Source organism: Oryctolagus cuniculus, chromosome 1 (assembly GCF_964237555.1).
Source record: "Oryctolagus cuniculus chromosome 1, mOryCun1.1, whole genome shotgun sequence".
NCBI lineage: Eukaryota > Metazoa > Chordata > Mammalia > Lagomorpha > Leporidae > Oryctolagus > Oryctolagus cuniculus.
The window spans coordinates 160,322,432-160,339,431 of NC_091432.1; the positions used below are offsets into that span (position 1 = coordinate 160,322,432).

Sequence of the window (17,000 nt, forward strand, 5' to 3'; positions counted from 1 at the left end):
TGTAGAACGCTCATTTGTGGTTCTTACAGTAGCTGCAAGTGGAGATGGGTCACGTATCTTCACAGCCAAAATATGGGCTGTACATAGGGAAATGCCAAGCTTCTGTCACTGTCACAAGTGCTAAATCCTACTTCTAAAAATAGGAAGTGAATCAGGCTGGCGCTGTGGCTCATTTGGTTAATCTCCCGCCTGCGTTGCCGGCATCCCATATAGATGCCAGGTTCTAGTCCCGGTTGTTCCTCTTCCACTCTGTCGCTCCCCCTCTTCGTGGAGGAACGACACAGGACCCTGCGTTGTTCTTTCGTCTGCTCGGCCCTCCCCGGGTTTGCTGCTGGTTCTTCCCGGGTTGGCTACCGTCCCTTCCACCTCCGTGGAAGGGCGGTTCCCCCTGGCCACTTTCCCCACTTCCGCAGGGGAGCGGCACACCGCCGGCCGGCTCTCTCGGGGGCTGCACAGGTGTTCCTTCAGGTGTTCCCCTTAGATGTTCCTCGTGCATGTTGTCTCTCTCCTCCTTTATAGTCCTCTTCTGCCAATCCCAACTCGGCTGCCCACACGCCGAGTACGCTGCTCTCCTCCAATCAGGAGCAGGATCAGCTCCTGGAGGTCATCACTCAAGTTGGCAAGAGGCAGCTGCGTAGAAGCTGTTTCCTCCTCTCCCAGCGCCATATTGTGGGAGAGCAGATGCATAGAATAAGTCTTAATTCCAGTAACTTAGTCTAGTCCGAGTTGCTCCCCACACACTCCAGCTCTCTGTTATGGCCTGGGAGGGCAGTGGAGAATGGCCCAAGTGTTTGGGCCCCTGCACCTGCACGGGAGACCAGGAAGAAGCACCTGGCTACTGGTTTTGGATTGGCACACTGCCGGCCGTAGCGGCCGTTTGGGGAGTGAGCCAATGGAAGGAAGACCTTTCTCTCTGTCTCTCTCTCTCTCATTGTCTATAACTCTACTTGTCAAATAAATAAAAAAAAAATAGGAAGTGAAAACACTGGGCGTTCTACTGATCTCAGCTGTTGACTTAGTGACTCCAAATATATCTAACAAAACAGTATCTGGGGCTCTCCTGTTCCACACATTTTGTTCCTCTCACTATTGAGATAGTCACTGTGAGTCTGCTCCACAGAAGCACATTGTGTAATGGCAACTCATCATGTTCAAAGATCTCCATTGGCCTCTCCCTGTCAATAACATAAAGGTTAGCGGCTGGTGCTGTGGCATAGTGGGTAAAGCAGCTGCTTGCAGCACTGGCATCCCATATGGGTACTGGTTCTAGTCCCGGCTGCTCCACTTCCAATCCAGCTCTCTGCTATGACCTGGGAAAGCAGTGGAAGATGGCCCAAGTCCTTGGGCCCCTGCACCCATGTGGGAGACCCAGAAGAAGCTCCTGACTCTTGGCTTTGGGTTGGCGCAGCTCTGGCCGTTGTGGCCATTTGGGGAGTGAAGCAGTGGATGGAAGACCTCTCTCTTGCTCTGCCTCTGCCTCTCTGTAACTCTGCCTTTCAAATAAATAAATACATCTTTAAAACAATAATAACATAAAGGTTAAATCTCTTGCCTGGCATTCAAGGCCTTTTAGACTTTGCCCCAGCCTTGCTGTCTCAGCCATAGCTCTCTTCCACTTGTTACTTCCACTGTTACTGCTGCTCTTACTCTCTCTGGACTCTGCCTGTCAATCATCCCACCCTTCCAACAGTCTACTTGTTGCTACAGAGTCTTCCAAGACATCCAAGCAGTATGTTAGCTCTTTTGTCTCTGAATCCATGCACCTGTCTTTTTGGGGTGGAGGGAGAAAGGAAGCTACTTGTTTGGCATTTGACACACACAGCCTCATGTGACATCTGTTTGTGGGATAAACCTCTTTCCCTTCCTTGAATGTGTATTCTCTCTCTCTCTCTCTCTCTCTCTCTCTCTCTCTCTCTCTTTTGACAGGCAGAGTTAGACAGTGAGAGAGAGACAGAGAGAAAGGTCTTCCTTTGCCGTTGGTTCACCCCCCAAGCGGCCACTATGGCCAGCGCATTGCGGCTGGCACGCCGTGCCGATCTGAAGCCAGGAGCCAGGTGCTTCCTCCTGGTCTCCCATGCAGGTGCAGGGCCCAAGGGCCTGGGCCATCCTCCACTGCACTCCCGGGCCACAGCAGAGAGCTGGACTGGAAGAGGAGCAACCGGGACACAATCCAGTGCCCCGACCAGGACTAGAACCCGGGGTGCCGGCGCCTCAGGCGGAGGATTAGCCTAGTAAGCCACAGTGCCGGCCAGAATGTGTGTCTCTGAAGTTGGGCAGGATCCACAGGCAACTGACTTTAAAAAATTTTTTTATTTATTTAGTTTGAAAGTCAGAGTTAGGGCCGGCGCCGCGGCTCAACAGGCTAATCCTCTGCCTTGCAGTGCTGGCACACCGGGTTCTAGTCCCAGTCGGGGCGCCGGATTTTGTCCTGGTTGCCCCTCTTCCAGGCCATCTCTCTGCTGTGGCCAGGGAGTGCAGTGGAGGATGGCCCAAGTTCTTGGGCCCTGCACCCCATGGGAGACCAGGAGAAACACCTGGCTCCTGCCATTGGATCAGTGCGGTGCGCCGGCTGCAGCGCGCCAGCCGCGGCAGCCATTAGAGGTGAACCAACAGCAAAGGAAGACCTTTCTCTCTGTCTCTCTCTCTCACTGTCCACTCTGCCTGTCAAAAAAGAAAGTCAGAGTTAGAGAGAGAGTAGGAGAAACAAGTGAGATCTTCCATCTGCTGGTTCACTCCCCAGATGGTCACAATGGCCAGTGATGGGCCAAGATGAAACCAGAAGTCTGGAGCTTCATCTAGGTCTCCCATGTGGCTAGCAGGGGCCCAAACACTTGGGCTATATTCTGCTGCTTTTCCCAGGCCATCAGCAGGGAGCTGTGTTGGAAGTGGAGCAGCTGTGATAAGAACTGGTGACCACATAGGATGCCTGCGTCACAGGCAGTAGCTTTTCCTGCTATGCCACAACACTGGTCCCACAAATTCATTATTTTAATCATCATTTTCCCTGTGATACCTAACATAGGGGCAGATGAATAAAAATGCTAGAGCCCAAATTGGATTGACCTAAACACATAAGTCCCATAAGATTCTGATCTTTTTATATGTGATTATTTCTAAATATCTTATTTTAAGAAGTCTAGACAGATTTACAAGGAAAAATAAATCTTTTTTTTTTTTTTTGACAGAGTGGACAGTGAGAGAGAGAGAGAGACAGAGAGAAAGGTCTTCCTTTGCCGTTGGTTCACCCTCCAATGGCTGACACGGCCGGCGCGCTGCGGCCGGCACACCGCGCTGATCCAAAGGCAGGAGCCAGGTGCTTCTCCTGGTCTCCCATGGGGTGCAGGGCCCAAGCACTTGGGCCATCCTCCACTGCACTCCCTGGCCACAGCAGAGAGCTGGCCTGGAAGAGGGGCAACTGGGACAGAATCCGGCGCCCCGACCGGGACTAGAACCTGGTGTGCTGGCTCCACTAGGTGGAGGATTAGCTTGTTGAGCTGCAGCGCCGGCCTGGAAAAACAAATCTTTAAAACAAAGTTTACAAAACAGAAGTTTTGGATAATTGGATCTGACCTGCAGTTGTGTTCTGTAGGTCTAAACAGTGTTTTTTAAAAAAATATTGACCAACTTTTAAAAGTTTGGAGAGTTTAAAAAATCTAAAGAGTTAGGCAACCCAGGTTTGCATTTTCACATGACAGCAACCCATTGTAGCTGAGCAGTCTATTTGCAGAGTCTCTGCTCACAAGGTTGCCACAGTGCTCACACAGCCCACACATCTCATGCATCTGTTATGAGCCTGGCCATTATAGGAAACTGAATCTGAGATTCTGGGTATAAAGAAAGATAGAGTGAGAGGGAAGAGGACAATAAGGTCAGAATGAAGACCATGCAAGTGTAGATAAACTATTGGAGGAGCATGTCCAAAGAAAATCTGGAGATATAGTTAAAAATATTCAGATGAAGATAATGTACACTGAGGGAAAATGTAATGAAACTCATGTCATCAGGCATGTCACCATCAGCCATTTATTGGGATTGAGTAGCTCACTGTCATTTTCAGGACTTTAACCTCAAAGTCCTAAGTTAGTGATACTTAAGGATGGAAATCCAATGGTGGTGTTTAGATGTGGGGTCTAGTGAAAGGTCCTTGGGTCATTGAGATGTGGCTTCAGAAGGTAATTCTTACAAGTGCTGGTGCTGAAAGCCTGAGTTTGGGCCCAACCACTCTTTCCGCTAACTGGCTTACATGTGGTCCTTGCCTTGCACATGCTCTGTCATTACCAACTGCTGCCCTCACCAGATGCCAAACCAATCGAGCTGTCCGACCCTGGACTAGAACTTCCAAAACTATGAGCTAAATAAACATTTTTGCTTTCTAAAGCTAGTTGCCTCAGGTATCTCACTGTAGCAACGGAAAGCTGACTAATACAATCACTTCAGTGTCTACATGGAAAGGATCAAAAGGAGAAATGCTGCAGAAGCAAAATTCCTAGCCACTAGAACCCTCTCACTCATTGGAGAAGGCCTTGGAGTTGAGGGCTAGACTGTCTTACAATATGGGCAGACCCAGGCTTTTAGAAAGTCTACCAAGATCCAGGTGAGTGCAGCGAAAGCCCACAGGGCAGGGGAGCCCTTGTTTCCCTTATGTGGAAGTTCCTCTGTCTTGAAGCCAACTGATTTCATTCAACTTTGTCCCTTTACCTTGCAGAGAACCAGCCTACTTGGCCACCAGGGGGCCCTGTTGCACACATTCAGAATCCTTGGGGCCACTTGAGAAGCTCTTAAGGACTTGTTCCTGTCCTTCAATCTATTTTTAGTGAAAAGTAACCCTGGGATTACTCCAGTCTTGTCTTTGCAAATAAGAAATTTTATACAAAAAAAAGAGATTAGAAAATAAAGGGTGATACAGAAATGGGAACGCTGGAAGCCCAGACACAGGTGAAGAACAGTTTCTAACCAGGTGGCCTTTCTTTGGATATGACACTCACACCTGCAGTGCGCCTCCCTCTCACTTGCTTCTCTTCCCCACCCTCCCACCAGGCCTCCCTGTCCCTGCTCCCCCCCTCCTCCCTCTGCTGATGGAAGTTAGGTCAACACGGGGGTGGAGGAGATGTTCCAAAGACTCGTCCTGGGGAAAGGACCCTGTGCGTCCCCAGCTCACCCATTTCGCTCTTGAAGGTGTGATCCTGGGGCAGGATGGAGTGAGAGTTCCGAATGCTTCCTCCTCCGACAAACCAGTTCACATTGGGGTTCCAGCGGTTCACAAAGCCACAGAGATGATTTTCTTCAAAGTCACACTCTGCGGGAAGAAACGCAAAAACCCACGTCATAGAGACTCAGTGGCACCTGGGCCTGCCCCGACTCACTGCAGGCTTGGAATTCAGAGGATTCTCTCTTCCGTGCCCACTGTACCATCACTGCTAGGCAATGCTGGCCAAGAAGAATGAAGATTCTTCATTGAATCAAGACTTGAGCTCCCCTGGGGCTGGCATCGTGGTATAGTGGGTAAAGTCACTGTCTGTGATGCCAGCAGCCCATATGGGTGCCAGTTCGCATCCTGGCTGCTCCACTTCTCATTTGGCTCCCTGCTAAGGGCCTGGGAAAAGCAGCAGAAGATGGCCCAGGTGTTTGGGTTCTTGCCACCCATATGGGAGAACTGGGAAAAGCCCAGAGCTCCTGGCTTTGGCCTAACCCAGCCCCCTATCATTACAGCCACCTGAGGAGTGAACCAGCAGATGGATCTCTCTCTCTCTCTCTCTCTCTCTCTCTCTCTCTCTGTAACGCTTTCAAATAAATAAATGAATCTTTCAAAAACATTAAACTCACAGTCATCCTCTAATTTGTGTCTCTTCCACTTCTTAGCCATGTGGTTTGCAGTGTGACTCATCACCTCTGTTGGCGTCTAGTTCTTTATGTGAAATGGGTACACCGTTCCCATTCCCAGCACTGACATGGGTGTGGACAGCTCCCAGTGCAGGGTCAGGTACAAGGTCATGCTCAAGACAAGCTATTTTTGTCAGTTGCCTCTGCTTAAAAACACTATTTAGGATGATGCTGTCAGCACCAGAAAGCTCCCTGCCACCCTTTCTTGAGCCTGGCAGCCCAGTCTTCTACTCACTGCTGCCCTGTGGTGAGCAAGAAGCCCAGAGTCAAGAAGCACGATTCCTGGAGGCTAAAAAATCCCCACTTTTCTTATCAATGAGAACTCAGAAAAGGCAGGGCGGGCAGAGTCCAGGCTATGGGCCCCTTCTGCAGTTATCGAGTGGAGAAGAGACAGAAGGGAAAAAGATGCCCCCACTCCCACTTTAAGCGGCAATGCCATGGCTGCACAGATACATTGTTCCACACCCACAACTCCATTAGTGGGAACAAGAAACTGATAAACCAGGGCCTCCACTGACCCTCATAATCCTGAAGTCAAAAATAGGAGGGATGAGGGTACCCATCATTCACCACTGGCCCCTGCAACCACCCTCTGCCCTCTGCACCTGCACCACCCTCCAGAGGTTGCCCTGAAGGGGTGGATCAAAGGGCTCTCCTGACTTCCAGCTTCCTGTGGTTTCACCACTGGAGGGTGGAAGGAGGATGAGGTCAGGGGCTGATTCCCCCAGCGCCGTCTCTGCTGATCACGTAGATTGGCTATGTACCTAGACAGAGTACAGCCCTGTCAAGTAGCCCTCACCATACGGCGACCGTCTCCAGGCTCCAGTAGCTCATCCTCCCTTGCCCCTTCAGACAAAGGAGGGTAACAGCTCCTGAGTCACCACTTGTACTGGGCCTGGGTCACAGTGCTATCTGTCCTGGGTGTAGCACTCACACCTTTGTGGTGTCTTTAATAAGCTCTCTTCAGATCACTCGGGTAGTGTATACCCTGTATCTACCTTCCCACCAGGATCCCAGCTGCCACAGTTATCATTGCGCTGACAATAGCAGGCATTGGGAATTCTCAAGATTTTCATTTCCACCTTTTCCATTGCAGTGTCTGCTAAGCAATGCCCAATGTGCCGTGCCAACGGCTGTCACAGGGCATATTAAAAAGCAAACTGTTCCCCAATGCTCCAAGCACTACTCTGAACACAGTATATGAATTAACTTACTTCATCTTCCAGACAGCCTCAGGAGGTAGGTACTATTATTAACCTCATTGGCAGATGAAGAACAAGAAAAGCAGAGACAGTGCCCAGAAAGAAAGGAGAGGTGAGAAGCAAGTCCACAGAGTTTAGCAAGATAGAAATGTTGACACCTTTTCTGTTATAAACAAACCAGAAGCCGCCAAATCATTTGGAGAAAAGCAATCAGTATTTCTTCAGGGCCCAACCCTGGACCAACCACCTTTATATCCACGATCTCAGTAGTCCTCCTGAGAGTCCAATGAGGGAAGCGTTTTGCGCCCATTTCACAGGTGAAGAAACAGAGGCTTAGAGGCTCAGTGAGTTGACTGAGCCAGCTGTGTACTGTCCATGCCCCACGCACATGCCACATGGAATAAAGACCGGGTGGAGGCGCAGGAAGGGAGCTTGGGCCTAAACTCACCTTGTCTTCAGGAAGCACTTTTCCAGTCTACTTTCTCTCACTTACATCAGAGGCAGCATTGGAAGTCAAGACAGAGAAGTGAGACCCCAGGAATTAGCAAAGGCCTCCCCACATTTTTTGTTTGGAATCATTTTAGACTCCCTGCTCTCTTCCTCTGCACTCCACCTTCAAGTACTGTCAGTGCTCACAGAAAGAGCTTTTTCTGAAAATATGCATGGATATCAAAATTTTTTGCACCAAAATAAACACCTTTTCATTTCATTTCCTAGGAACGTTTTAAGTGCCCTGGTATGCAGACATTGCTTCAATAGCAGGCGAGGAGAAGGTGAGCAGGCAGTACAGTCCTGTCTTTATGCTCTCGAAAGCTAGCACATGAGAGACACCCACCTAACCCCACTCCGGTGGAATAAAAGTGACAACTGCCACTATGTGGAGAGGGGCAGTAGTATGCCAACAGCAAAATGGAGGGAAGGGGTTAATACAATGCCTGCTTTTCTGGCAGATGCTACCAAAGCCAAGGTTACAGCAATGTGGAAATTATTTTGATAAGAACAGGTTGAGGGTAAGGTGGCAACTCTGTTTATGCTGTCGCATCAACTTTGTTTTCAGGAACCTGCCAGTCCAGGTACATGCTAATGAGCCTTCCTATGCTAATAATTTGCCTATGCTAATGAGACAGGAACACATGCAGCATGTGTTCCTAACCACTCTAACCACTATGAACTCTAACCACTATGCATTACATGCAGTATATTTTGTAAAATACTTGATCTTTGGGATTGATTCAATTAATTCTGGCAACAGTGGACTTTAGAAACAGATTCATGTTCTGATACAATGAAAACAAAACTCACCAAGACAGTAGCCGGTTGTCATCTTGATTTCAAAGAGTGCGATGCTGGCTGTGTTCCCTTGTCCTAGTACACCTTCTATTAAAATCTGCACAACACATGGGGAAGCAGGGGAATTAGACATCTAAACACTAAGTTTCCTTGGGTTAGTTTTCAGGCAGCAGTCAGGAGCTGTTCGGGATTGTTAGTCTTAACTCATTGCTATTGGATACTGATCTCACTAGGGAATTTATTAAAAGAATGTGTGTGCAAGCACATGTGTCCATATGTGTGTGTGCACACATAAATAAGCACACACATGTGGACTCTGAATTTTGAGGAAGGTGTTCAATAGAAGCTCGGAGTCAGCTGTCATCTGTTGTCCCAATGCCGCCTTCTCGAGCGCTGTGGCAGAGCCAGTTGGTCATAGATAGTGAGGAAATTCATACTGAGAATCATCAGGAATGGAAGGCAGAGAATTTGGGGTTAAAAAAAAGAAGTCCTTTGGAGGAAAAGGCAAGAAACAGCACACTGACAGCATGGTGGGAGATCACCTGAGACAGAGGAGGCTCGTAAGTTGTTTCTGAATTAATGAAAACATTGACGTTTTCACACAATGGACAAAGAGATGCCTGGATGACAGTCGGGGTTGTTACAATGCATGCGTAGTCTTGTGTCTGAAAGTTATAGCGTTTCCTTACGTGGTTTTAGCCTGATAGCTTGCAACTAAGCTGGTAGATTTGGGATGTGATAACCATTGGGAGGACGTTGTGAAACAGGAAACTCAGACGCCAATCCTCCTTCCCTCAGCTACTGCCCAGCGGAGAGGGACACCAAACAGAGAGGGGCTATGGGAGAGCGCGGTATTTCAAAACTCTCCCAAGAAGAGGGACAGGGCATGAATGGAAAAGTAAACTAGGGGGGCTGTCACTGTGGAGCAGTGGGTTAACGCCCTGGCCTGAAGTGCCGGCATCCCATATGGTGCCAATTCAAGACCCGGCTGCTCCACATCTGGTCCAGCTCCCTGCTAATGTGCCTGGGAAAGTAGCAGAAGATGGCCCAAGTCCTTGGGCCCCTGCATCCATGTGGGAGACTTGGAAGAACTCCTGGTTTCAGATCGGCGCAACTCTGGCCATTGCACCCATCTGGGGAGTGAACCGTCGGATGGAAGATCTCTCTCTCTCTCTGTCTCTCCTCTCTCTGTGTAACTCTGACTTTCAAATAAATAAATAAATAAATAAATCTTTAAAAAAAAAAAAAAGTAAAGTGAACTATGGATGGAGAAAGTTTTTGCGATGATTCTCGCAAAACCTCACACCTCATGGCCACGAATGTCCAGATCCCAGCCTCTCTCCCTACTGCAATCCACACCCGACTTTGTCTCACATTCTCTACCTTCTGGTGAAGCAATTTCCCTTTTGAAAAGGAAATAGAACATGACCTTTAAGTATCTTTCCTCTTTCAAAGTATTTCCATTTTTCCTCTTATTGCTGTTAATGCTTCGTTCAAAAGTTGTAGCAAATAAACCATTAGGAAGATAACATAGACACATATCCAACCCAATTTAGAAGGGTGCAACAAAATGATTAGAAATGAGAATATTCCCCTAAGCCTGTTAGAAAATCCATTTCCTTTGAAGAGGTTGGTTTAAGGCCCATTTAGGTTGTTACAGAAATTCCATTTAAATGGATGGGAAAGAAATCTCTGAAGAGGCTCTTTCACAGAATACACAAGCTATAAATTTCCATTGCTAATATTCTTCTATGATTTGTCTCTTGTGAAACATCACATCCCAGTGCAGGACACAACTCACCTCAATGACACAGTTTTCATAAGATCTCAATCAGTATAAACCACATATAATAAGCCCTGCACCTGCTTCCTAAACTCCACCTACCTTGAATTTCTTGGGACTGTTTTGTAAATCCAGGCTGGCTATGAGCCAGCTATCAGAAGGTTCCCTAGCCGACCAAAGCAAGCGATCAAAGCTTTCGTCTTCAAATCTCAAGTAGAGGTTCAGCTGGCTGGGATCTGATAGAAGCTCTGACGACGCGGTTATCTGGTAGACCAAGCGGAGGCAGCTCCATTCCTCAGCCTGCAAGTCCGAACTTAGCAGCACGGCTTTCTCCCCCTGCTTGGCAAAGGAGGTATCCACATAAATGTAATGGCCTGGGAAGAGAAAGGAACACAGGCAAGGAGTGGATCTTCTGCTTACAACTAGGAGAAAATGCACAACTGCGGTAAACCTGTGGGCAGATGGGGCCTGTGAGCGCCTTGTGTCAACCCACTGATGTCAACCCTGGGCAGCTACAAAGTATGGCGGCACCGAGGCCACTTTCCCACATGACAACGCCAGGCTGGAGCAGAGCAGCGCTGCTTCTGCAGAGGGTGGCACATGCTCTCCATTTTGCCATCATCCCATCACTCCGTACTAACGACGGACATGGAAGCCAGGTGTCTGCTGCCTTGAGTGATCTCACACCAGGCCCACTTAGCACACTGCATTCACCTCCCTGTCCCCACAGGCAGGGGAGTTTACAGGCTAAGAGGCATGAGAGTCAGAATAACCTGATGGCCTCAAAGCTTCTCCTTCCAGAGCTCTCCTCATCTCTGATGCCTCAACCTGCATGGAGCTTACGTCATCAGTGCAGACTGAATGGATGTGGTCACCCCAGCTTGGATCTTGGGGTGTAGGCAGAAAGCATTCATAGTAAGCCATGATTTTAAAAGTAAGAATAAGGCTCCTTTTGTAGACTTTTTTCTTTGACGAAATCTCATAGCTAGGGCAACTTAATGGGAAAACTGTGCAAAACATGCAGCACCCGGGCTTGGAAAGGAGTGGCCACTCTGGGATTGGCACTCAGCACATCTTCCACTTCCTCTGCCCCTGTCTACTCCCAGTCCTCCTCTTCCCCTTGCTCCTCTCTCTGCCTTCTCCTTTAACCACCACCATACTCTCCTCCTCCTCTTCCAGTTCTTACCTGCTCTGTATTCTCCTTCCTGCCTCCTTCCTTCTTTCACCTTCCTAAGGTTGGCAGGAGGTGGAGGCATCCTGCTAGCTGCCCCAGGATGTGCATCATCATTTTGATGAAAAAGGGGCTGGGGTAGGCACTGAAGCCAAGGACCCTAACCTGAGCCTTCCAAATCAGCTTCCTATGTGAGTGGTCCCACAGCCTGGAGTTGTTTGGGTCCTCGTGTTCTTTTGGACTGCAAACTCTGTGCTTGCTCAAAGACATTTGTGAATGGTATTTAACCTCTTGTCTCCCATCGTGTGGCTGCCCATGCACTTTGGGCTCCCCCTCACTAAAGGCTTAGCAGAAAGGCCTTGAAATGTCTCTCTGTCTTGCATGGTGCTTGTCAGCCCCTCCCCCACCTTGGCCCAGATGTCCACTGCAGCCAGGATCCTTGTCTCTGTGGCGGGCACTGATGGGCCAGCTGCAGCCCGGCCAATGACTGTCTTCACATTTGGGGCACAGTTAGGGCATTGTCTTCAGGAAGCCTGGCTTGCTGGGTTTCAAGATCCAGATCTCCAGCTGGCAATCTGCTTAACACAGCAACCGCCCACTGGGTGCAAATAGTAACTGCTCTCGGATGTCAACCCAGGCACCCCCAGGGGGGAAATCTGGTCCTTGCAGCAACTGCCAGCACAGCGCCGCCATTGCCTCTTACGTGCTGAGAACATTCAGCAAGGAGCCAGGCTTGCGCTGAGTGTTTCCTGTGCATCTACGGGCCAGGGGACCGGCTGGGCTTAAAGTTAAGCTGGGACTCCTAATGCAACTCGCTTTGGAATAAAACTGTATCAGCACCATCCCCTCTCCTCACTTTGCTATGGACCCCAAAGAAAAGACTCTCAGTTGACTTGTATGGGGTAGGGATGCTCTTGAGAGTACTTCATACCAGAGCGTTGGGGCTTGGGGAATACAAGAGGAAAAGAAACAAAGAGAGTCCTAGCAACATTCACATTGCATACCAACTTTGCTCCCTTAGTTTTCCATGGGATGCCTCCCCAGCTTCTCTCTCTCTCCTTCTTTTTCCCGCTCTAAAGAGGAGCAACTCCATTCCCAGCAGTGGTTCTCAAACTTGAGCCCAGGGTTACGTGGAGGGCTTATTAAAACACAGATTGCTGGCCCTTCCTCATGAGTTTCTGGGGAAGACTCTGTATTAAAAAATCATTTGAGAGGCAGAGAGACAGACACAGAGATCTTCCATCCACTTGCTCATGCTCCAAATGCCCTCAACAGTGTGGGCTGGGGCTGAGCTGAGCTGGAACAAGGAGCCAGGATTGCAATCCAGGTCTTCCACTTGGGTGGCAGAGACTCCATGATGTGAGTCAACACCACTGTCTTCCAGGGTGTGCACTCGTGGGAAGCTGGAGTCAGGAGCTGGAGCTAAACCCAGGTATTCTGGTGCAGGATGCAGGCATCGGAACTGCTAGGTGAAATGTCTGCTCCCTGGTGCTACATTGCTAAGAGGCTGCATTTCTGAGAAGTGCTGGTCTGGAGACCACACTTCAGGAACCACTGACAATGTCTGGCAGAGAAACAGGGCTCATTCGCTCGGCACCTCTACCTATCAAAGAAAACAGGCTACTGCAGCATGTAAAGGAGGGAGGAGAAAGTTCTCCTTGAAGGTGAAACTCAAACTTCAGTAAATATGTATTACAGCAGGCGTACAGAACCCATCCAATGGTAGTTGTCTTGACTTGTCAGTAAGTGCCATATGTGAAAGCTCTCTTGACATCACTTGTCACCATATCAGATTTTACATTAAACATATGCTCTTGTTCTCTTTCCAAGAATCTTTGCGATCACACGCTGTATAAAATGCATTATTTAAAAATACCTTGCTATTATACTGTATAATGAAAGTTGGTGCTATTTATTGAGTGATTTTGACATCTCAGACATAAATGTTGGCTACTTCAATGACGGAATTTTGCATTTAAATTAAAGACTTCAAATTCGTTTTAGGTCATGCCCTATGAATGTGCCTATTAGCATCTTTATAACACATGTGAAAGTTTCTCAACTCAACTAAAACTCAGTGGAATAATAAATTTTCTTAGGTCATATAACTAACCCAAGTGCAATCCACCTCCACTGCCACTACCAAGTTGATGACAAGTTTTTTTCTTTCCTTCTTTCTTTCCTTCTCTCTCTCTCCCCTCCCTCCCTCCCTCCCTCCCTCCCTCCCTCTCTCCCTCCCTCCCTCCCTCTCTTCCTTCCTTTCTTTTCTTTTCTTTTCTTTTCTTTTCTTTTCTTCTTTCTAGATTTTTTTATTTGAAAGGCAGAGTTACAGAGAGGGAAAGAGATTTACTTCCATCTACTGATTTATTCCCAAAATGGGTGCAATGGCCAGGGCTGGCCCAGGCTGAAGCCAGGAGCCTGGAATTCCATCCAGGTCTCCAATGTGGGTGGCAGGAGTCCAAGTACTTGGGCCATCCTCCACTGCTTTCTTAGGTACAACAGTAGGAAGCTAGATTGGAAGTGGAGCTGGACTGGAAGTGGAGCAGCCGGGACTCAAACCAGTTCTCATACGGGATGGCAGCACCACAGGCAATGGCCTAATCCACTGTGCCACAACACCAGCACCCCAAATTTTCTTAATCACCTTTTTTTCCAGTCTAGATACAGCCCCAGAATCCTTCCAACAATCTTCCTTGTTGCCAGCACTAATTAATCTGTGGGGAAACTTGAGTTGAAAGCATCTGTCATCCCTGCTTGGCTGCAGTGACTTTCATACTAGGGAGAGATCCTACCAACCTAAGGAGGGTGGAGAGTTCAACTGGAGAGAAGCATTATGGAGGTAATGTGCATGGGAAAGCCACGTGGCATGGGAGGTTTGCTCAGTTACAGAAAGAGCCCCCTGCGGATAAGAAGCCCCTCAAGGTTCCTGGGCCCCCTCTCTCTCTCATCAGCACTCAGAGCTCCTCTCCTGCCTTTGCTCCTGTCCCCCTCCAGGGCTCACGCTCTGCTCCGGCTGTGGCCGTGCCTTCCCTGACCTGTGCCACTGCTACCTCAGAGCCTTTGTTCATGCTCCTGCCCATGTCGGCAAGACCTGTGTCACCTGCCAGAAGAGTACGCGTCTCCCAGGTCTCAGTCCCACTGCGAAGCCTTCCCCAATTACTCTGACCCCTGCTCACTCCTCAGGAGCTTCCTCTTTCCACTCCACCGCCTCTTACACCCAGGAATTCTGGAAGCTAACTGGAGTCACAATGGTTTTTTTCCCCCCTCACCTTACATGTATTGCAACTACTCCAGCATGAACTCCATTGTAATCCATACTATTTAAAGTAACATAGTCTCCTTTTTTTCTGGGTAGGAAATGGAAATACTTAACCCTTGCCTTGGTCCTTTTCAGGTTTGTGTCTGCGCCCTGGGCTGTTGGTGTGAGAAGGGCCGGGAGGACATGAAGGTGTGTTAGGGGAGTTTGGGAAAGAGGACATTCCTGTATTGGGCCATTGTGATTGGAGAGAAGCAACCTGGGAGACACAGGAAGAAATGAGCAAGACCTGTTAGAGGAAAGGACTGGAATAGGTTTCCAGGGACAGCCTTTAGGAGTTAGTACAGCTTGTTCAGTGGGCTGGTGGCTGGGGAGTCTGTTACTACAACTAAAGTTGTGTGGCCCGTGGCAGGGATCACTGACCATCCTAAGCTCTGAAAAGAGAACGTGAGGGGTGGGCGTTGGCCACTTGCGGTGCCCATGTCCCATATCAGAGTCCCTGGATTTGAGTCCTGGTTCCATTTGGGATCCAGTTTCCTGCTAATGCACACCCTTAGAGGTAGCAGGTAATGGCTCAAGCAGCTGGGCCTTTGTGACCCACATAGGAGATCCAGATTGAGATCCTGCTTCCTGGCTTCAGCCTGGCTCAGCCCCAGTTGTTGTGGACATCTGGGGAGTAAACCAGCAGATGGAAGATTTCTCTCTTTTTCAAATAAATAAAAATTTGAAAATAAGATTATGTGAAATAAATGCACACATCCAAAAGGCAATCTCATCCACATTAGCAGTCATTCCCCTTTGTCCCTGGTTACCACTACTCTACCTTCTTAGCTACATTGTCGCTCCCCCTCTTCGTGGAGGAACGACACAGGACCCTGCGTTGTTCTTTCGTCTGCTCGGCCCTCCCCGGGTTTGCTGCTGGTTCTTCCCGGGTTGGCTACCGTCCCTTCCACCTCCGTGGAAGGGCGGTTCCCCCTGCCACTTTCCCCACTTCGGCGGGGGAGCGGCACACCGCCGGCTGGCTCTCTCGGGGGCTGCTCAGGTGTTCCCTTTGGATGTTCCTGGTGCATGTTGTCTCTCTCCTCCTTTATAGTCCTCTTCCACCGATCCCAACTCTGCTACCCACACGCCAAGTACGCTGCTCTCCTCCAATCAGGAGCAGGTCCAGCTCCTGCAGGTCATCACTCAAGTTGGCGAGAGGCAGCTGCGTAGAAGGTGTTACTCCCTTCTCAGCGCCATATTGTGGGAGAGCAGATGCATAGAATAAGTCTTAATTCCAGTAACAGTCTAGTCCGAGTTGCTCCCCACACTACATGAATTTGCCTATTTTGGAAATTTCATGGAGGTGGAATCATCAATATCTGGCCTTTTGTGACTGGCTTTTTCAGTTTGCATAATGTGTTCAAGGTCCATCCACATTGCAACATGTGTCAGACTGCCTTTGGTTTTTGAAGCTGGATAAGATTTAAAGTTATGCATATCCCACATTTTATGTATGCACTCCTCAATCTATGGACGTTTGGGTTGTTTCCACCTTTGGCCATGATGTGCAATGCTGCTAGGAAGGTTTGTGTGCTAGTTTTTCTATAGACATAGGTTCCAGGTCCATTAGGTCAACTCCTAGGAGTGCAATTGTTAGGTCAGATGGAAACTCTATGTTTAGCTTTTTGAGGAGCTTTCGCGTTGTTTTCCAATTCTAATGTGGCTGTCCTGCTCACCTTCCACAGGCAATGTGTGAAAGCTCCTGGCTCTCCACGTGTTCACAGACATTTATTATGGTCACTCTTTTTTTTTTTTTTTTTGACAGGCAGAGTTAGACAGTGAGAGAGAGAGAGACAGAGAGAAAGGCCTTCCTTTTCCATTGGTTCATCCCCCAAATGGCCACTACAGCCAGCCCGCTGTGCCGATCCAAAGCCAGGAGCCAGGTGCTTCCCCCTGGTTTCCCATGCGGGTGCAGGGCCCAAGCACCTGGGCCATCCTCCACTGCCTTCCCAGGCCACAGCAGAGAGCTGGACTGGAAGAGGAGCAACCAGGACAGAACCTGTGCCCCAACCAGGACTAGAATCTGGGGTGCTGGTGCCGCAGGCTTAGATTAGCCTAGTGAGCCATGGCACCAGCCATGGTCACTCGTTTTCATTATAGACATGCTAGCAGACATGTTATCTATGTTTTTGATTTGTATGTCTCCAGTGACTAAGAATGTAGAGCATAGATCATATTTTTATTGGCAATTTGGATGACATGTCAAAATCTTTTCCCATCAAAAAAATGGGTTATTTATTCCTTTCATTGTGACTTATAGGAGATTTCATATATTCTGGATATTAGATCTTACCAGATAAATTATTTGCAAGTCTTTTCTCCCCTTCTGTGTTTTCATTTTTCATCTTTTTAAAAAAAGATTTATTTATTTGAAAG

The 17,000-nt window shown here is 48.6% G+C and overlaps 1 protein-coding gene across 2 annotated transcripts in view; it reads right to left on the bottom strand.

Moving 5' to 3' along the window:
* Positions 1-17,000, bottom strand: part of MAMDC2 (MAM domain containing 2) — a 177,610-nt gene that overhangs the window by 88,297 nt on the left and 72,313 nt on the right. For both annotated transcript variants that reach the window (XR_011379575.1, XM_002708194.5), the window contains exons 3-5: positions 10,258-10,529; positions 8,385-8,469; positions 5,159-5,296 (exon numbers count right to left, since the gene is read on the bottom strand). Coding sequence is in view for 1 of the 2 variants with exons in the window: in XM_002708194.5 (XP_002708240.3) it covers positions 5,159-5,296; positions 8,385-8,469; positions 10,258-10,529 (495 nt within the window). In the remaining variant the exon portion in view is untranslated. The remainder of the gene's footprint in view (positions 1-5,158; positions 5,297-8,384; positions 8,470-10,257; positions 10,530-17,000) is intronic.